Source organism: Leguminivora glycinivorella, chromosome 14 (genome assembly GCF_023078275.1).
Source record: "Leguminivora glycinivorella isolate SPB_JAAS2020 chromosome 14, LegGlyc_1.1, whole genome shotgun sequence".
NCBI lineage: Eukaryota > Metazoa > Arthropoda > Insecta > Lepidoptera > Tortricidae > Leguminivora > Leguminivora glycinivorella.
This window is the reverse complement of record NC_062984.1, coordinates 2,140,356-2,158,030: the sequence shown is the minus strand read 5'-3', so window position 1 is coordinate 2,158,030 and position 17,675 is coordinate 2,140,356. Positions and strand designations below refer to the sequence as shown.

Sequence of the window (17,675 nt, the reverse complement as noted above, 5' to 3'; positions counted from 1 at the left end):
TATCTTGGGCCCGGTTTAGTTTGCTCACCTCAAACTAGAAGTTTTAACAATGCCGGGATCCGAAGAATGGCGAGTTTCTCCCAGAAAAAATACAGGTTATTAAATTCAGGACTATGTTTAACTTTGAAGCAGTTAGAAACTTGCAAATTGCTGGGAGCCTTTTCTATTTTTATATCTTACTTGAAACCAGCGTTGATTTAATACGGGACTAACAAAGCCCAAACAAAAAAGCATATCCATATTATCCATGAAATGTATGAGCCTTTTAGGCTTAAAACTACATGGCGCTGTTTCACAGCCTGGAAGTGGCAAAATAATATTTTCTCCATATACTTTTGCGTGTTTTTTATTTTTATAAGAACAAATGACATATTTTTTTATTTTAATATCATGATATCACATCGAAAAAATACATTTGTAGGCATCATCAGTGTAGTTATGATAATATTTAACAGGTGGCGCTAAAAAATCGAGGTACGATTCTTAGTATGGAGATCGTAAATCCTATATAAATCCTTGCTTGAAACTTTAGAATGTTCTATTTCAGAATACCTAGAATAGAATAGAAATAATTTATTCAGGCAACACATAAATCTTATACTTTTAAACGAGCAATTCTTGTATATTTATTTATTTATTTATTTATTTATTTATTTATTTATATATTTATTTACACTGACGATCTCGGAAACCGCTCTAACGATTTCGCTGAAATTTGTTATGTGGGGGTTTTTGGGGGTGAAAAATCGGTCTAACTTATCCTTAGGTCCCGGAAAACGCGAATTTTCGAGTTTTCATGCGTTTTTCTTCGCGCGCCATCTCGTGTGCAGTAGTTGTACTGTTAAGACAGAATTCTTTCGGACGATGTAAGTACTATTTATTGCAAACACTACATAGATGGCGACACAGGTCAAGGCTAAAACGAATAGAAAAATACACTATTTGAGTTTTTGTGGCGAAATGCGCGCCATCTCGTGTGGAGTAGTTGTGTTGTTAAGGCTGAGAATTCTTTCGCTCGATGTAGGTACTACTCATTTTTGAACTAGATGGCGACACATGTCAAGGATACGAAACAACCGAGCGGAGCTCGGTCGCCCAGATATTAAATACAAATACCACATAGGCGCCTGGCATTCGTTGGCTCGTTGGGTGGACGACATTCGAAAAACTACGGGGCACTTCTGGATGAGATTAGCCCAGGACCGGGATAAGTGGCGTACACGAAGGGAGGTCTATGCTCAGCAGTGGGCGATTAATGGCTGAAATGATGATGATGATGATGAACACATTAGGGCAAATACCTACATAGTAAACATTAGTAATACTAGTAATAATGGTGTTCCCACACTGACTGTTATCAATGTTATATTAACACGGTGTGACAGGGACGGTATAACAACCCGGTGTTGCTCCATAAAGATTTGAGGCCGAAATAGTTTTCACTCAGCATTACAGCTGACAGCTGGTTTTCTGTAGAGCCCGCGGGGTGCGCGGTACACTGATGGTACGCACACTATTTCAGCAGGTTATTCTTATTTACACGATTAAGGAAAGTCTTAGTGTAATGCTCTTGCGGTAGATGCCGCTACAGGTCCCATTGAGCTTTTTTTAAATTATAAATGGGCTTACTCTTGGCCACAGACTAGCCAAAGGCAAAGACGTGGCCTACGATGGAGTGAGCTCGCCCAGAAGATGCCTGTTCACTCTTGATTTGAAGGTTGCCGGGTTATATGAGCTCGGAAATATAGCCGCCGGCAAGGAATTCGACTCCTTGGCAGTGTGCATAAGAAAAGAAGAAGCAAAGCGCTTCGTGCAAATTCGCGGAATATCTACCAAGTGGTTGTAAATGGTACTGAATCTAACGGTAGAACTGTAAAGCTTGGAGTACCACAGGGTTCTATTCTGGGACCTTTTCTTTTCCTTGTGTATATAAATGATTTGCCATGTCTTGTAAAGAACAAATGTGAGATAGTCTTATTTGCTGATGATACTTCACTAATTTTCAAAGTTGATAGACAACTAAGTGACTATAGCCATGTGAATGAAACTTTGAAGGAGGTACTAGAATGGTTTACAGCAAATAACTTGCTCCTTAATGCCAAGAAGACGAAATGTGTTAAATTCTCTTTACCCAATGTAAGGAAGACAGATACTACCATCACGCTGAATGGCGAAAACCTGGACCTTGTCGAGAATACGCTCTTTCTTGGTCTTACTTTAGATTGCAATCTGCAATGGGGTCCTCATATATCTGCCCTAGCAAAAAGGTTGAGCTCTGCCGCGTATGCCGTAAGGAGAATTAGGCAACTAACTGATGTGGAGACAGCTCGCCTAGTTTATTTCAGTTACTTTCATAGTGTTATGTCTTACGGCATATTGGCCTGGGGAAAAGCAGCAGATATTCAAACCATCTTCGTTCTCCAGAAACGGGCAATACGATCTATCTACAACATGGCGTCACGTGACTCACTGAAGGAACGCTTTAAGGAGATAGACATCCTTACAGTAGCTTCACAATACATACTAGATGTGATAATGTATACTCATAAGAATATAGAGTCCTTTAAGAAACTGTCAGATATTCATAGTTATAATACACGGAACAAACATAAGCTAGCGGTTTCCAAGTTTTGTCTACAGAAAGTGAAGAAATCGTTCCTGGGAAACTGTGTAACATTTTATAATAAGGTACCCTTAGAGGCATGGGATCTGCCCTTTACTTCATTCAAGAAGTACATAAAAAGTGCACTTCTCAAAAAGGGGTACTACAAAATTGATGATTACCTGGGAGATACTACACCATGGCCGACTATCCAGGCTCAAAATCTGTCATAGTTTTGCTAGCAGTGTCCCGGGGAGACATTGTGTCATGCTTAAGGCGCTGTTGCTACTGGCTGTTTAAATTATTGATCCTTATTATTGTATAATTATAATTTGGTATATATATATATTGACTTGTTGAGTACATACTAGTTATGTATTCTGTAGAATTAGTTGGAGATTGCTAGCTTAACAGTCTCTTGACGTGAAATTTGTATTTCATACGCATTTTTTTTTCTATTTCTAGTTCTTTTGACACTTGGAGAACCTTTACACCTCCAAATTTTTATTTTTTATTATATCCCATTAATTATAATTGACTGTGGGGACCTTTTACATCTCCCAAGATCTTGTTTTCAATTAAGTCAATTTAAACTATGTAACATACAAGGGATCATCCACATATTACGTCACACCAAATTTCAGGTTTTTGGACCCCTCCCCCCCCCTATGTCACGCTTTTTTGTATCCCTTTAACAGGGATTGTCACATTTAGTATGACCCCCCCCACCCCCTTAACGTGTGACGTAATTTATGGATGATCCCCAAGCACGGAATGTTGTGTCTTACATCTAGGTATACCGTATTCACTTATTATTGGAATATTTAATACAGCCCGGACAGCTTGAACATGTCATGCTCGCTAAAAAGTCTTTGCTTACGGTGACGTCGTTGATCGGGTCGCCACCTTCCCGAATGAAGGTTGAGGGAGGCGATGGCTGAGATGCGCGCCATATTCGTGAACGGGTGCTGTTTGTGAAGACCGGTCTGTTTCAGCTAATAGGGGCTATGCTATTCTATGTAACATTAATTTTGAATGAGATTACGTTGAGGCACTCTGTTCGGTCCTTGTTTGTTTATTTTTCTTTCTGACTCTTGGAGACCATATACATCTCCAAGGAAAAAAGTAGATTAAGTATACATATATTTTTTTCCTTTGCTTAAGACAACAAGAGTCTTTTACAACTCTAAAGTTATTTTAGTTATTCGGTTTTTTCTTCATGTATAATTTTTTTAGATGTACTTTGACACTTAGAGACTCTATACATCTCTAACATCTCTTATTAATAATCATAATAGCTTTGTACTTTGTATAATTTCTTGTGTTAATATTTTTTTTATGAATACTTTTGCTTATTAAATTGTATCTTGTTTTTTTTTTTAATGCATGTTAAATATAAGATGTAATGTTTTGAAAAGAAGTGGCCCGCCGAGTTTCTTGCCGGTCCCATAGTGGATACCCTCCTCCAACTGAGGGGGGACTGAAATCTTCTCGAGGCTGAGGCGTAGGGTTAGAGCCGGCGTAGTTTTATTTGACGTTCATAAGCGCATTGTAATATGCCTACTTGGAAAATAAATATTTCATTTCATTTCATTTCATTTCATTTCATTTCATTTCATTTCATTTAAAGATGGAAACCGGCCGTGCGTCTAAGAGTCCGATGGTAGAATGGGGACGGTGGAATAAGCTCGTGTAGCTCTTGAGCGCACTCCCCGAAGTGCAACCTGCAACTCTATTTGGTGGCATGTTTTGCTGACTTTGGATGAGGTCTTGGTGGCAGAGCGCTTGAGTATCAATCCAACCGGCGTAGTCGAATGGCAGTCGTCGACGCCAGACGCCGACAGAAATGCAGTCTGGCTCTGTCGCGCCAATACGCAAGAGATGTAGATAGCTATAAACCAGATACAAAATTTCATCGAAGTTGGTCATTTAAAGAAATATTTCCACCGGCAAGGCTGTCAAAATCATTGTCAACTCATCTTGGACCTTATTGGCCTTTTTGTTTTAATAACTTCATCTGACTGTCAAAACTACTGTCACTTTTCAAGGATAAATAAGACTTTAAAGTAACTTTTTGTTTCAGTACTACCAGAGTATGACCCACTCATCACGGGTCTGCCGACGCTAGTGCAGACAGGAGAACAGGCACTCATAAACTGCACGTCAGATTATTCGCTACCAGCAGCGACAATAGATTGGTTCGTGGACTCCGAACCACAGGAGGTAAGACTTAGTTTATTGATATACTAATAGGTCTACCAGTTGCAGTCGTAGTGATAACTAAAGTTGATGAATAGACACTTAAAATAGAATTGTTTAAATAGCCATCAGTCTGCCTACGCTTATACAGACGAGAGAATGATACAATGATAGGATTAAGTAGACGACAAAATGTTTTGTTTATATCTGTACAGAGCGATATCGTCACAACAGTGTCAATGCTCTTAAAATAAAGATTTTAAAAAAGTTGGGTCGTCGACTTTGAACCACAGGAGGTAAGAAAAAGCTTCTTCAAATGGTTCTACCAGTCAATTTTTGTGAATGTTTCCCGGTATATCAATGACAACTAAAGTTAATGGATTTCATTCAGAGAGTTAAAATTTATAAAACTTAACTAAAATTTGTTAGAATATTTGAGAATATTTGTTTATGTGTAATGAAAATATAAGTAGTTTTTTTTTTTGTAAGACAGGTTTTCTAATTGTTTCGACTTTTGTATTTTGTTAAAATTTGTTGGTTTGATATTCTAATTGAGGAAACTGTAAGTCTGTAATGTAATTATTCAACTGTGCTAATGTATTATATAAGTGACTGTTTGTTTATAAATAAATAAATTAAAATTAAATTAATGAATAAGCATTTAGAATTTTGCATGACTAGTCGTGGGTCTGCCGATTGCAGACATGAGAGCAGGCACTCATAATCTGCACTGTGGGTATTAAGAGCCCATTTAGACGGTACGAGAACTTTACTCGCATACGAGTTTTATTACAATGCGGTATTTGATGGCTGTGCAAAATTGTATTTAACCTCAACAGCCCGCAATGTAACTAAAATCAGGTCTAATGCTGGTGTAGATAGAGCAAACACGAGAGGTAAGATTTAGTTTCTTGAAGGGTCTGCCAGTTCAAAATGGTCAGTGAATTTTTAATGATAGGTGAAGGTCTGCTATGGCAAGTGTAAAGCTAGGAACACACTACGCGGACGTCCGTCGTGAATCGACCGCGACCGCGACCGATCAGTGTGCACGGAACAAAACATCCAGCGAGCCAGATTTCGATCGGACGTCCATGCGCTCAAGGCCACGTCAAGGCTATGTGTAATTTCATTGTCCAGATTCCCATCCGCGGTCGATTTACGACGGACGTCCGCGTAGTATGTTCCTAGCTTAAACAAGGCATTAGATGCTCATAAACTTTAGCTACCTGCAGCTACTAAGAGTTTACTAAGAATGCAATAAATGATGCAAAATGCACAGCAAAACTTAACTTAGGCGATAAGAGTTTACTTACTTACTTACTTTGTTGGCGCGACGACCCAAAGTGAGTCTTGGCCTCCAACACAAGAGCACGCCACTTTACGCGGTCCAGAGCGACCTCTCGCCAGCCCTCGTTAACGCCGAGTTCACGGAGATCTGCTTCCACTCTATCTGCTCAACGATATTTAGGATGGCCAGCGGGACGGCGTCCAGTTGGACAACCCAGATAGGCTCTCTTGACTGCCCGATCCTCACCCATCCTTATAAGATGGCCAAGCCAGCGGAGACGATGTGCCTTGGTCTCACCTATTATATTCGGTTCGGCTATAAGATGTTCAATTTCGGCATTTAAGAAACAAAAGAGTTTAAGAAACAAAATCTCTTATTCTCCCATTTTAGTTTATGAGTATCGAGGATAAAATATCTTGAAAAAAAAAAACTTAAACTTAATTTAAGTTTATATTCACCTCAGTAAATGCAGCCTTGTAGTAAAGGCTTTCAAAGCTTGATTTATTTCAGAAGTTTTGTAAGGCCCACTAGCACCAACCACATAACTCAGGGTTAGTGGGCTGTCATCTGTCAAATTCCATATAAAATGGTAGGTTAACCCTCGGGTTAACCCTCCATTTTCGTTGGTGCAAGTGGCCCTAACAGAATAACTAACAAAAAAATTACATTGATCCAGGTAAATCTGTAAGTCTTCAAACTTTATTCTAGCCGTTCATTTCTAATTAACACAGGTCAAATTATACTCCATCGAAAATATTTCAACTTGTGCTATCTTAAAGTAGTCAGACTACTATATATGTATATACATTAAAACCGAAATAAAATACACATATGAAAGAAAAAGTGACCAAGGCCTCCAGTGCCTGAGGCTGGAGTTCACTGTTTCACATACATACATACATTCACGCCTCTGTTTCCCATAAAGGGGTAGGCAGAGCACATGAAACTGCTAAAGTTACAGCGCCACCCTTGACAAATAAGGGGTTGAAAGACAACGAAACTGTCACTTTTCAAGGATAAAAATAAAACTTAGTTACTGTTTCACAAACCAATAAAAACAGAGACTGAAACTTTAGGTTTCAAAAGACAATTTAATAAATCAAGAAACGAAAGTCTAACATTTCTTATAATTAAATTAGTCAAGCAAGTCCTGAAACTTATTGTTGAGTCTGTTCGTTTCTGGAAATTATTACTTTCAGCTCTTAATAAAAGGCTAAGTCGAAATATTGCGCAAATCTCCGTTCAATGAAAGCAATACTTGAAATTGTGTACGAGTAATAACTAACAATGGCAGTTTGTTGGAAAATGCTTTAACCTTTGCGAATACTTTTGCTGTGGATTGCAAAATAATAGCGAATTCAATTGAACTGAAATTCCTCAGTATTTATTCTGTTTCATAGGGTTATATTTTTATGTATTATTAACTGGTATCGTAAATATTCCAGCGTTGTTGCAGCAAAGTTCAGTAAAATAAAGTTGCTATTAATAGATTCGAAACCGGCATTCGGTTCAGCTAAAGTTTATTGAAATTGTTAAGAAATTATATATTTACAAAATAACACTTTAAATTCTCGCGTTTTGTACCTACACATTTTTAAAATAACACACGGGTCGAGTCGAACGCGATAAAACAACGATTCAGCCAGCGTGCACTAGCTGTGGTTGGAGAAAACGCAAAAAAAGTTATTTTTCCCCTCACTAGCTCGGAAACACGTGTTTTGTCCTTTAATACCAGCGGGTAAAAACGCATTTTATCCACTAGTGGGTAAAGTAATTTGACCTTGAATAAAGTCAAAATAACTGCTTTAAAATTGATAAAAGTAGATGAATCTAGTAATAAAGATGATTTACCACCTGTGGAACTACTGGAAGCAGTGATAAACGCATTTTTTGCGTTGTAGTTTCCTCGCTATTAGTGAGGGGAAAAGTTTTGTGTTACACTCGGGTGCAAATGTATTTTACTTCTCGTGTGTTAAAAAACTCGCAAGTTCAGGATTCTATTCTCGAACCACTCGCTTCGCTCGTGGTTCAACTATAGAATCCTTTCACTTGCTCGTTTTTCAATTCCACACTCGGCGTTAAAATACAACTTTGCCCCCTTGTATAACAAATAACTATTATCGCGTTCGACCCGTATGTGACTTTAAAAAGGCCCGGACAAGACCGAGGCTCAATTTTAATTCCACATTTTAATTACTGTTTAGTTTTCAAAATTGTTGTAAGGTACAGATACATTAGATAGATAGATACATTCTTTATTCATACATACATACATACATACAATCACGCCTGTATTCCATGAAGGGGTAGGCAGAGCACATGAAACCACTCAAGTTTCAGTGCCACTCTTGGCAAATAAGGGGTTGAGACTTGAGAGAAAACGAAACTGTGACATTGCAGTGACAGGTTTATTCATACAGCGGGGCAAATCTCGACTTTTTTTTTTCTATTATTACCATAGAGGAATACAAATAAGTAAGGAATGAGTTGGAACTCCGTACATCAGTAAATGATGGTAAATGCGAGTTATTTGTATAGGTATTGTTATAGTGACATCTAGGACAATCACGCGTCAAATAGCTGAATTATCAGTACCACTACTCGATACTAGGTGTCAATAGTGTCTCGTTTGCCAAAAATGTAATATTAGAACAGAATACTGATTAATACTATTGTAATATTAGCTAAAAATTGGAGAGCATTAGACTTCGTTCGTCGCGACACCTATTGACACGTAGCAGTACTGATAATTTACGCTAGTTGACGCGTGATTGACGCATTATTGTCGCTAGATGTCACTATAACTATGTCTATACAAATAACTCGCATTTACTTAAGTATTACTACCACAAAATTATAACCGGTGGACACTGTATTTAATAATGCAAACATTGTAAAACATGGAAAAAATGGACCAGACATTTGTTCCCCAGTCGAGATTTGCCCCGATGTATCTTTCAACAATTTTGAAATTTTACTAAACAGTAATAAAACGTGAAATTAAAATTGAGCCTGGGCAGGAGCTCTTAGCCCAGTATCCACATAAACAAAAAATAAGGAAAACAACAAAGAAATTAATCTGATTGACAACGCCCTTCTTTAGTCATTTCCATTATCGATTATTTATGTAGCTTCGTATTTATTACATTGTAGTTTAACACCAACTTCAGACGCAGAATGTTTACCCAAAATCCCGACAGATGTCGCAGGTGTCGAATCAGATCGCGCTAACAATAGTTCATCGTAGATTAGTTCTGAGATTAAAATCTCTTTGTTGAAAAGAAGAAGACAACACGACTAGCAACACTCCACACCCCTAACCACGGGACCACACGCAAGGCAGCCAGCCTGGGCTGCCGGTCTCCATTACCGTGGTACCGGGCCCGGCCCCGCTCAAACGGTATCACCTAGCTCGGGATTGTAGGACTGGAACAAGACCGGCAGTGGTAGGTCTGCGACTGGCACCCCACCCGCGCCATCCACGACAAGGATGGCCCATCACCGCACTCTTACGGCAGCACGACCCCACACAGCCACAGCAGCGGAGAAGCCTAACATCCCAGCCACGACATTGGTCTAAGCGCGACAGCGGTGAGCGGCAGCCATACGTTCGAATGAAAAGTCCCATCGCTGTGTCTCACTCCAATGTATGGCCGCCGCTCACCGCTGTCGCGCTTAGACCAATGTCGTGGCTGAGCCGTAAGTGGCCTGTCGCGCTCAGATACCCAAGCAGGCGGGTTCTGAGGTGTCGAACTCATCCATTCGTTCGTTCTTTGTTGAATAGATACTATAGTAGTCTTCGTAAACTAGAACTTTCCTTTGCTAATCCGCGAATAGATAACGTGCAAGTCAATCAGTGCTAACCTATTATAATTACTTGCGTATTTTTTACATGCAATTAATTTTCCCACCCTCCCACCGCAAAAATAAAAGTAAATACGCAAATAAATATAACAACCCACCACCAAAAATACAAAACTCGACACGTGTTTCGCCTCTCTACGAGGCATCCTCAGGAGCTGATGTTAACGGTCCGAAGTCCCGCAACTGACTGATCGTCCCCAGAATGGTCGGCCATATTTATAATTTGTCCACCCCCCCTACCAAGCAAGTTAGATGGAAAAATTCGTAATAACGGCGATGACGCAACATTCAACTGCTCATTAAGGATTAACCCCCTATTGTTGTACCTAATTATCTCCAACTGTTCCAGAACCCCCAAACGCAGCCCTTTCTCACATACATGTAAAACATCAAAAGAATGATTCTCTGATACAGTATGGCCACTCTCTTATGCTCCTTATACCTAGTAGTGAAATTGCGGCCCGTTTGGCCCACGTACACTTTGTTACAAACATCACAGCTCAACTTATAAACCCCTGATTTTTTCCCTTTCTCGATCCTATCTTTGCCGTTACAAAGCTTGGAGTGCAAAGTGTTATTTGTCCTAAAGGCCACAGGAATGCCGTTTGACTTCAAAATCTTATAAATGTCCTCTGACACTTTGCCAACATAAGTAATGCTCGCTTGACACCTCTTAACCGGTTCAGAAGGACGTGCCGCATACAACATATTGTTAACCATAACCATTCGCTTCTTTCTGATGATGCCATCAACGATTGATTTATCATAACCGTTCGAAACTGCCAAGTGGTAAATATTGTCCAATTCGGCTCGATAGTGTTCTTTAGAAAGAGGCACAGACAACATCCTATGCACATAACAGTGAAAAGCGGCCAACCTATGCTGCCAAGGGTGTGTAGAAGAAGCTGGTATAACTGTATCAGTATGTGTAGGCTTGCGGTAAATTTGAAATTGATGGCTATTATTAACTCTAGTAATGGTCAAATCTAGAAAATTCAATGACTTGTCTTGCTCTAGTTCCTTCTTAAACTTGATCTTTGGATGTTTACTATTAAGCCCAGTAACAAATTCATCCAGCAGGTCCATACTCCCCGTCCAACAAATAATCAAATCATCTACGTATCTGAAGTAATACAATATATTATCATTCCCTGCAATATGCTGGTTCTCAAAGTGGTCCATAAAGATATCCGCCATTAAAGGACTCAGTGGAGAACCCATGGCTAAACCATCACTTTGCAAATAATACTGTCCCCCGAATCTAAAATAATTATGTTTCATACATATAGCAGTTAGATCTATCAACTCATCTACCTCCCCTGGATGTAAACGTTGCTTTTCAAAAAGGTCCCTTAGAATATCCAAAGTCTCCCCATACGGCACATTCGTAAACAAACTATCTACATCCAACGAAAGCAAGACAGCATTATCTGGAATAATAATATCTTTGATCTTTTCTATTAACTGCAAACTATTCCTCAAACAAAACTTCGGCCGGAACTGAGACTTTTCTCTAATAATGTTATTCAACCTCTTAGCTAGATTATAAGTTGGTGCACCCAAATATGAGACCAGCAAATTTTTGGTGGTGGGTTGTTATATTTATTTGCGTATTTATTTTTATTTTTGCGGTGGGAGGGTGGGAAAATTAATTGCATGTAAAAAATACGCAAGTAATTATAACAGGTTAGCACTGATTGACTTGCACGTTATCTATTCGCGGATTAGCAAAGGAAAGTTCTAGTTTACGATTAACATGGATTTCCGCAAAGTAACGCCTGATTCCATCGATTACTATAGTAGTCTTGTTTATTCAATATTCATAAGCGATTACAACTACTCTCTCCACTTTAATTATAGACATGTTCGGAGAATGACTAAAGTAATTATCAAAACTGTGGACTATTTAACCACAGTAACATTGACACTTGGCACTGACAATTATGTAACATTGTTACTCAGCGTCAATATTTCCATATTTTTATATTGCTTTATTATTTTGTTATTGTAAATAAATAAAATAAATATTATAGAACAGTCTTACACAGATTAACTGAGTCCCACGGTAAGCTCAAGATGGCTTGTGTTGCAGGTACTTAGACAACGATATATATAATACTTATATACATATAAAACATTCATAACTCAGGAACAAATATCTGTGCTCATCGCACAAATAAATGCCCTTACCGGGATTCAAACCCGGGACCGCGGCGTAGCAGGCAGGGTCACTACACGCTAGTCCAGACCGGTCGTCTATGTTAGAGAATGTATTTAGGCATTAAGTCCGCCATTTGTACTTTATTTGTTATATTGTGCAATAAAGTTTAAATAAATAAATAAATAAAATATCTGGAACAAGGCGTTTGAGGAGTTAAGCCAGCGCTAAAGTGATTGCGACATAACAATATATTGTATTTCAAGGGAAATTGCTATCTACTATTACAGTATATTTGATATCTCTGCGTTGTAATTCAATTTCAATAAATTCCTAACATTGTCGGACTAATTCCGTTAATTTCTGTAAATACGTAGTATTTCGGAGTATATTGGATTTGCAACTATTGTTCTGGGTGGTTCTGTGTTGTTGGCTATAGATGTCTTGAATACGGTGGGCGAATTGTGAATCTTATTGGATATAAGGTTGACTGATAATCATTTTTGACAAAAGGCTAAGAGAGAGCGCTTTCTTAATACAAACGTAGTATTTCTATCGCGATATTAAATAGAACATTTTGATACATCTTTATGCCAGCAGGATTTTTCGTTTTAAATTTTCAAATAAAGCCGTTTTACTTATAAATTTTGACTAAGTTAAGGCTTTGTGTACGTTCGTTTTCTTTTATGCTTACGTCTAAGTAGTAATCGTTTATAATGCTTTGAAATGAAATAAAATGAAATGATTTATTACGCACAGTTTTAGGTACAGAAAGGTGGAAATATAGATTTAGGAATACAAGTGTGTACTTCAGCGGTATCACTAAAACTACCTTACAGGCATACATAATGTACTTACAGTCTAATCTATTCAATAACCCAACTTATTTATAGTACTTATACTTTTAAATGAGAATGCAAAAATAGTACGACAAAAAAACAGAAGTGAAAGTACGAAACACATGATGATAAAACAAAACACAACCGAAAGGAACCTAATATTTTAAATCTACATTCGACACGGGTTACAAATTGTCATTTCGCACGTATATCGTACAATATATTTCAGTTTTACTATTTGCGCACTAGTGAGGGAAACTGCAGCGTATGTAACTATGTACTAAGGAGTACAGCGGGACAACTCTCGACTGGGGGACAATTGTAACTGATCCATTTTTTCCATTATTACACTATGATGTTGAGTTCTACATGTATCCACTGAATACGCCTACGATATATAACCGGTGGACACTATTTAATAATGAAAACATTGTGAAACATGGAAAAATTGGACCAGTTACATTTGCCCCCCAGTCGAGGTTTGCCCGCTGTACCTTATAAATATTTTTTTAAACCCTGACTAGATATCTATTTGTTCCAAAACTTTCTTAAATAAAAGCTATTACGTGTTTGTGAATTAAGTGTCGTGATACAAACGTTTATTAGAATGTCTCTCGATCTCGACAAAAACATATATTTTAGCGATAATTGAATCCTTTTACTGCTCTCCTTTTGTCTGTAGACGAAAGGGAAGCAGATTGTCTTCTGAAGATGACAGGCGAATACAATGTCCTCTTTAATGTTTATGTAGGACACGAAATAATATAAAAGTAACAGGAAAATGGATCAAAATAAATACGTCAATATTGGCTCTTCTAAATTGACATTTACTTTGGCATAGTTGTCTTTCCAGTTATGTACTTATTGTGGTAACCTTTCGATATTTATTTGAAGAGGCTGAAGCACCTGGTTACAAAGGTCTATTTTAAAGTTTTCTTGTATAAGAATCAAAACAATTAAATTAAATAAAAATAAAAAAAACTTGCAAAAACTAATGATTTGAGTTGAAAATCACCCAACCTTTTACCTACTTCAGCAAAGTTCTAGGGTAAGATTAGTAGTGATAGGGTCGAGTGGAGGAAGAGAGGGGAGGCCTTGGCCCAGCAGTGGGACACTAACGCAGGCTAACAAAAAAAAATACTTTTCACCACACCAACTGATAAAGGCTTACTTTGCTCTTCGAAAACAGATAGCAAAATTGCATTTTATCCACAAGAGTGCAAAGTAATTTCATACAAATTTTAACTTGATATCTTGAGCTGGCTGGTAGAAATTACCTATAAATGATGATTTTGGATTATAAATATTGAACAAATTGATAGATTTGATTTAGTTTAATGTTTTATAGTCAGTACTTTGTTCGTATTGGTGTGGTGAAAAATTTTGTGTTTCACTCGGCGGCAAAGTTTGTTTAACCTTCGTGCCTTGAATCCCTCGCAACGCTCAAGATTCCACTTTTTGAACCACTCGCTACGCTCGCGGTTCAATATTGGAATCTTTCGCTTGCTCGGGTTTCAATATTGGCACGTGCGGTTAAACAACAACTTTGCCCCCTTGTAAAACAAATAACTATTGTAAGCACGGGACATAAAGGCACCAAAAATGGTCTCACAGAAGCGGTATCAGTAGGTAACACTGATTTGCACGAACGGAACCGAAGTGTCCAGAACGACTCATCAACTAATAGGGTGCAACCAACATCAATAGTTATTAGTTTTACAAGAGCTCAAGTGCTTGTTCAACCGCACGTGCCAATATTGACACCCGATTCAATATTAAATAACTAAAATATTTTTTTTCCTAAACACGCGTTCATTGTCCTTACTCTTGAAATAACATTTTATTACCAGCAAAATGCTAGAATTTCCGATAGCACTATGCGTGGCCGCTCGACGCCAAAATCACCAGATCATGATTCTTATAATTGTATAATTACAATTACATTAATGTTAGGAGTATTTATGTCAATGTTAGATTACTGCCGCGAACACACACACATACATTGCCTCAATATTCATACACAATACAACACAATGCTTCATATAACTCACTGCGACATACATTTGATACATATACATATAATATTCTTTGTAAATAGGACTCAACATGCCTACGATCGCGTTACATATTTATATATTGTTTTTTTATGCAATCTGGCCATCAACTTACTTGATTTGAAACTATGGACAATTACATACAATAATTTAGCTCCTCCCGGCTTAAAACAGTGCTGCTTTTTCACTCCCTGCGTTGGATTTATATTTACAAACCTAAATGAATCGTAAAAAATCACACCGTTTAACTTTAGGTCTACTGAACGTACGCTCACTAAATACCGGCCGGGACGAGCTCGTAGCAGCGCTGAGCAGGTTCAACCCCGATATCTTAGCTCTAAATGAGACGTGGCTTCGTGAGAATGAAGAAAAATATATACCAACAATACCAGGTTACACCCTAAAAAGCAACCCGCGTTCAAATGGTACCAAAGGTGGAGGTGTTGGTTTTTATATAAGAAAATCCTTGCGAGCCCGTGTGAAACAACACCCTGTCTCATCTTTAGAGCAAATGTGGTTAGAACTGCACGTTCAAGGTGTGGGTCGTTTTGCTATAGGCACGGCATACAGGCCAGAGTCAGTATCGGTCGAAAGTGCCATCGACTCGCTTAACGATTCACTGGACTTGTTTGCATCGTGTAAGAACTTGTTTTTATTGACGGATTTCAATATTGATGTACAATTGGGGGATAAAATTAATGCAAAAAAATTAACTACCTTCTTACTTCAACGTAGCCTTGTTCAACTCGTAAATGAGCCAACGCGGATTACCCCTGAAAGTTCAACTATTTTGGACTTGGTGATAACAGACGGCCCCGACGTTTGTAAAACCATTAATGTGCATCACAACCCTAAGCTTAGTGATCACGCAATGATATTAGTAGAGCTATTGATTACTAAACCGAAAAAACCTCCTCAATACACTTACAAACGACTAATGTGCCGAATAGATATGACACAATTCAAAGTAGATCTTGAAAATATGCCTTGGTGGGAAATTAGAGAATTGACGAATATCAACTGCAAGGTCGACCGTTTTAATCATCTCATCGCGAGTATATTCGATAAACATGCTCCGGTACGTCGCATACAGGTCAATCGCGGATCCCTGCCCTGGGTTACCGACACAATTAAAACTATGATGCGCCTCCGCGACAACGCCCTTAAGAAAGCCCAGCGAACAAAAAATGAATCGCACTATAACTACTACAAAGATTTACGTAACTTTACCACGGGAGCCCTGGAACGTGAAAAAACAGCGTACTTCTCTTTTTACGTCAATAACAACAAGTCACGCCCCAAACAAATGTGGAATCATCTAAGAAGCTCTTCAATTTTAGGTGACACTGAAGTACTCTCGATTCCACAACATTTATGCGACGCTGATAAGATTAACGATTTCTTCTTAACGCTTCCTGGAACTTCCGAGACTGACCGTGATATGCAAGCAACATTTGAGTGTCATAATCAAGGAAATTCATTTATAATAAAAAGCTGTACAGAAGATCAAATCTTTAAAATTATCAACTCAATAAAAACAAATGCTAGTGGCTTCGATAATATTACAATAGAAATGATCCGTCTAACGCTACATGTTACTCTGCCAATTATTACTCATATGATAAATGCATCTATTGCTTCTAGCACCTTTCCTGAAGCTTGGAAACTTGCTAGAGTAAAGCCAATACCCAAATCCAATAGAGCCGAAGACTATAAAGATTTACGCCCAATAAGTATCCTCCCAGTACTTTCAAAAATTATTGAAAAAGTAGTCTGTGATCAGCTTACAAAGTACTTAGAGGAAAACAATTTACTACCGGGTACACAGTCGGGTTTCCGAAGTGGATACGGAACGGCTACAGCATTGGCCAAGGTCACAGACGACATCATTGCAGCATCCGATAAGGGTATGGCATCTATCCTGGTCCTACTAGATTTTTCCCGCGCGTTTGACTGCCTTAACCCGACGCTACTCCTTTCTAAAATGGCTTACTATAGCGTAAGTGTATCTTCATGTAAATGGTTCCAATCATTCCTCACAAATCGGAAGCAGTACGTAGAAATAACTACGGAACAAGGCAAGTTGGTAAAATCTGAAACGCAAATAATCAATCGAGGCACGCCACAGGGATCCATTTTGAGTCCGCTGCTCTTCATTATGTACACAGCCGATATGATTAGCAACCTGAAATATTGTAATACACACTTATATGCTGATGACACGCAATTATATTATTCATTTGACCCAAAAAACTTGAATGAGTCCGTTAGTAAAATAAACGAAGACTTATTAACTATAGCCAAATGGTCTAAGAACAGCAACCTTGTGTTAAACCCATCGAAGTCGCAATATATAGTTCTAGGAAATAAATGGCAGCGAAAAGCCGTCAGAGAACAAGACCCAAGCCTACTAATTGGACACGAACCTATTACCCAAGTTGACAGCACAAAAAACCTGGGTCTCGTGTTGGACGGCGAGCTACGGTATTTTGAGCACGTTAATCTGAAAATTAGGAATGCTTTCTTCAGACTAAAAGTATTGTACAATATCCGGAAATATCTGTCAGTTGAAGTGAGAGAGATACTAGTGGAGTCGTTGGTCCTCTCCCATTTCAACTACGCAGATGTGGTGTACGGCCCAAGACTGTTAGCAGTGACGAAAAAAGCTATT

At 38.4% G+C, this 17,675-nt stretch overlaps 1 protein-coding gene across 1 annotated transcript in view; it reads left to right on the top strand.

Moving 5' to 3' along the window:
* LOC125233490 overlaps positions 1 to 17,675 on the top strand; it is a 276,525-nt gene that overhangs the window by 220,373 nt on the left and 38,477 nt on the right. The window contains exon 4 of the mRNA XM_048139528.1: positions 4,686 to 4,825. Coding sequence (XP_047995485.1) covers positions 4,686 to 4,825 — 140 coding nt within the window. The remainder of the gene's footprint in view (positions 1 to 4,685; positions 4,826 to 17,675) is intronic.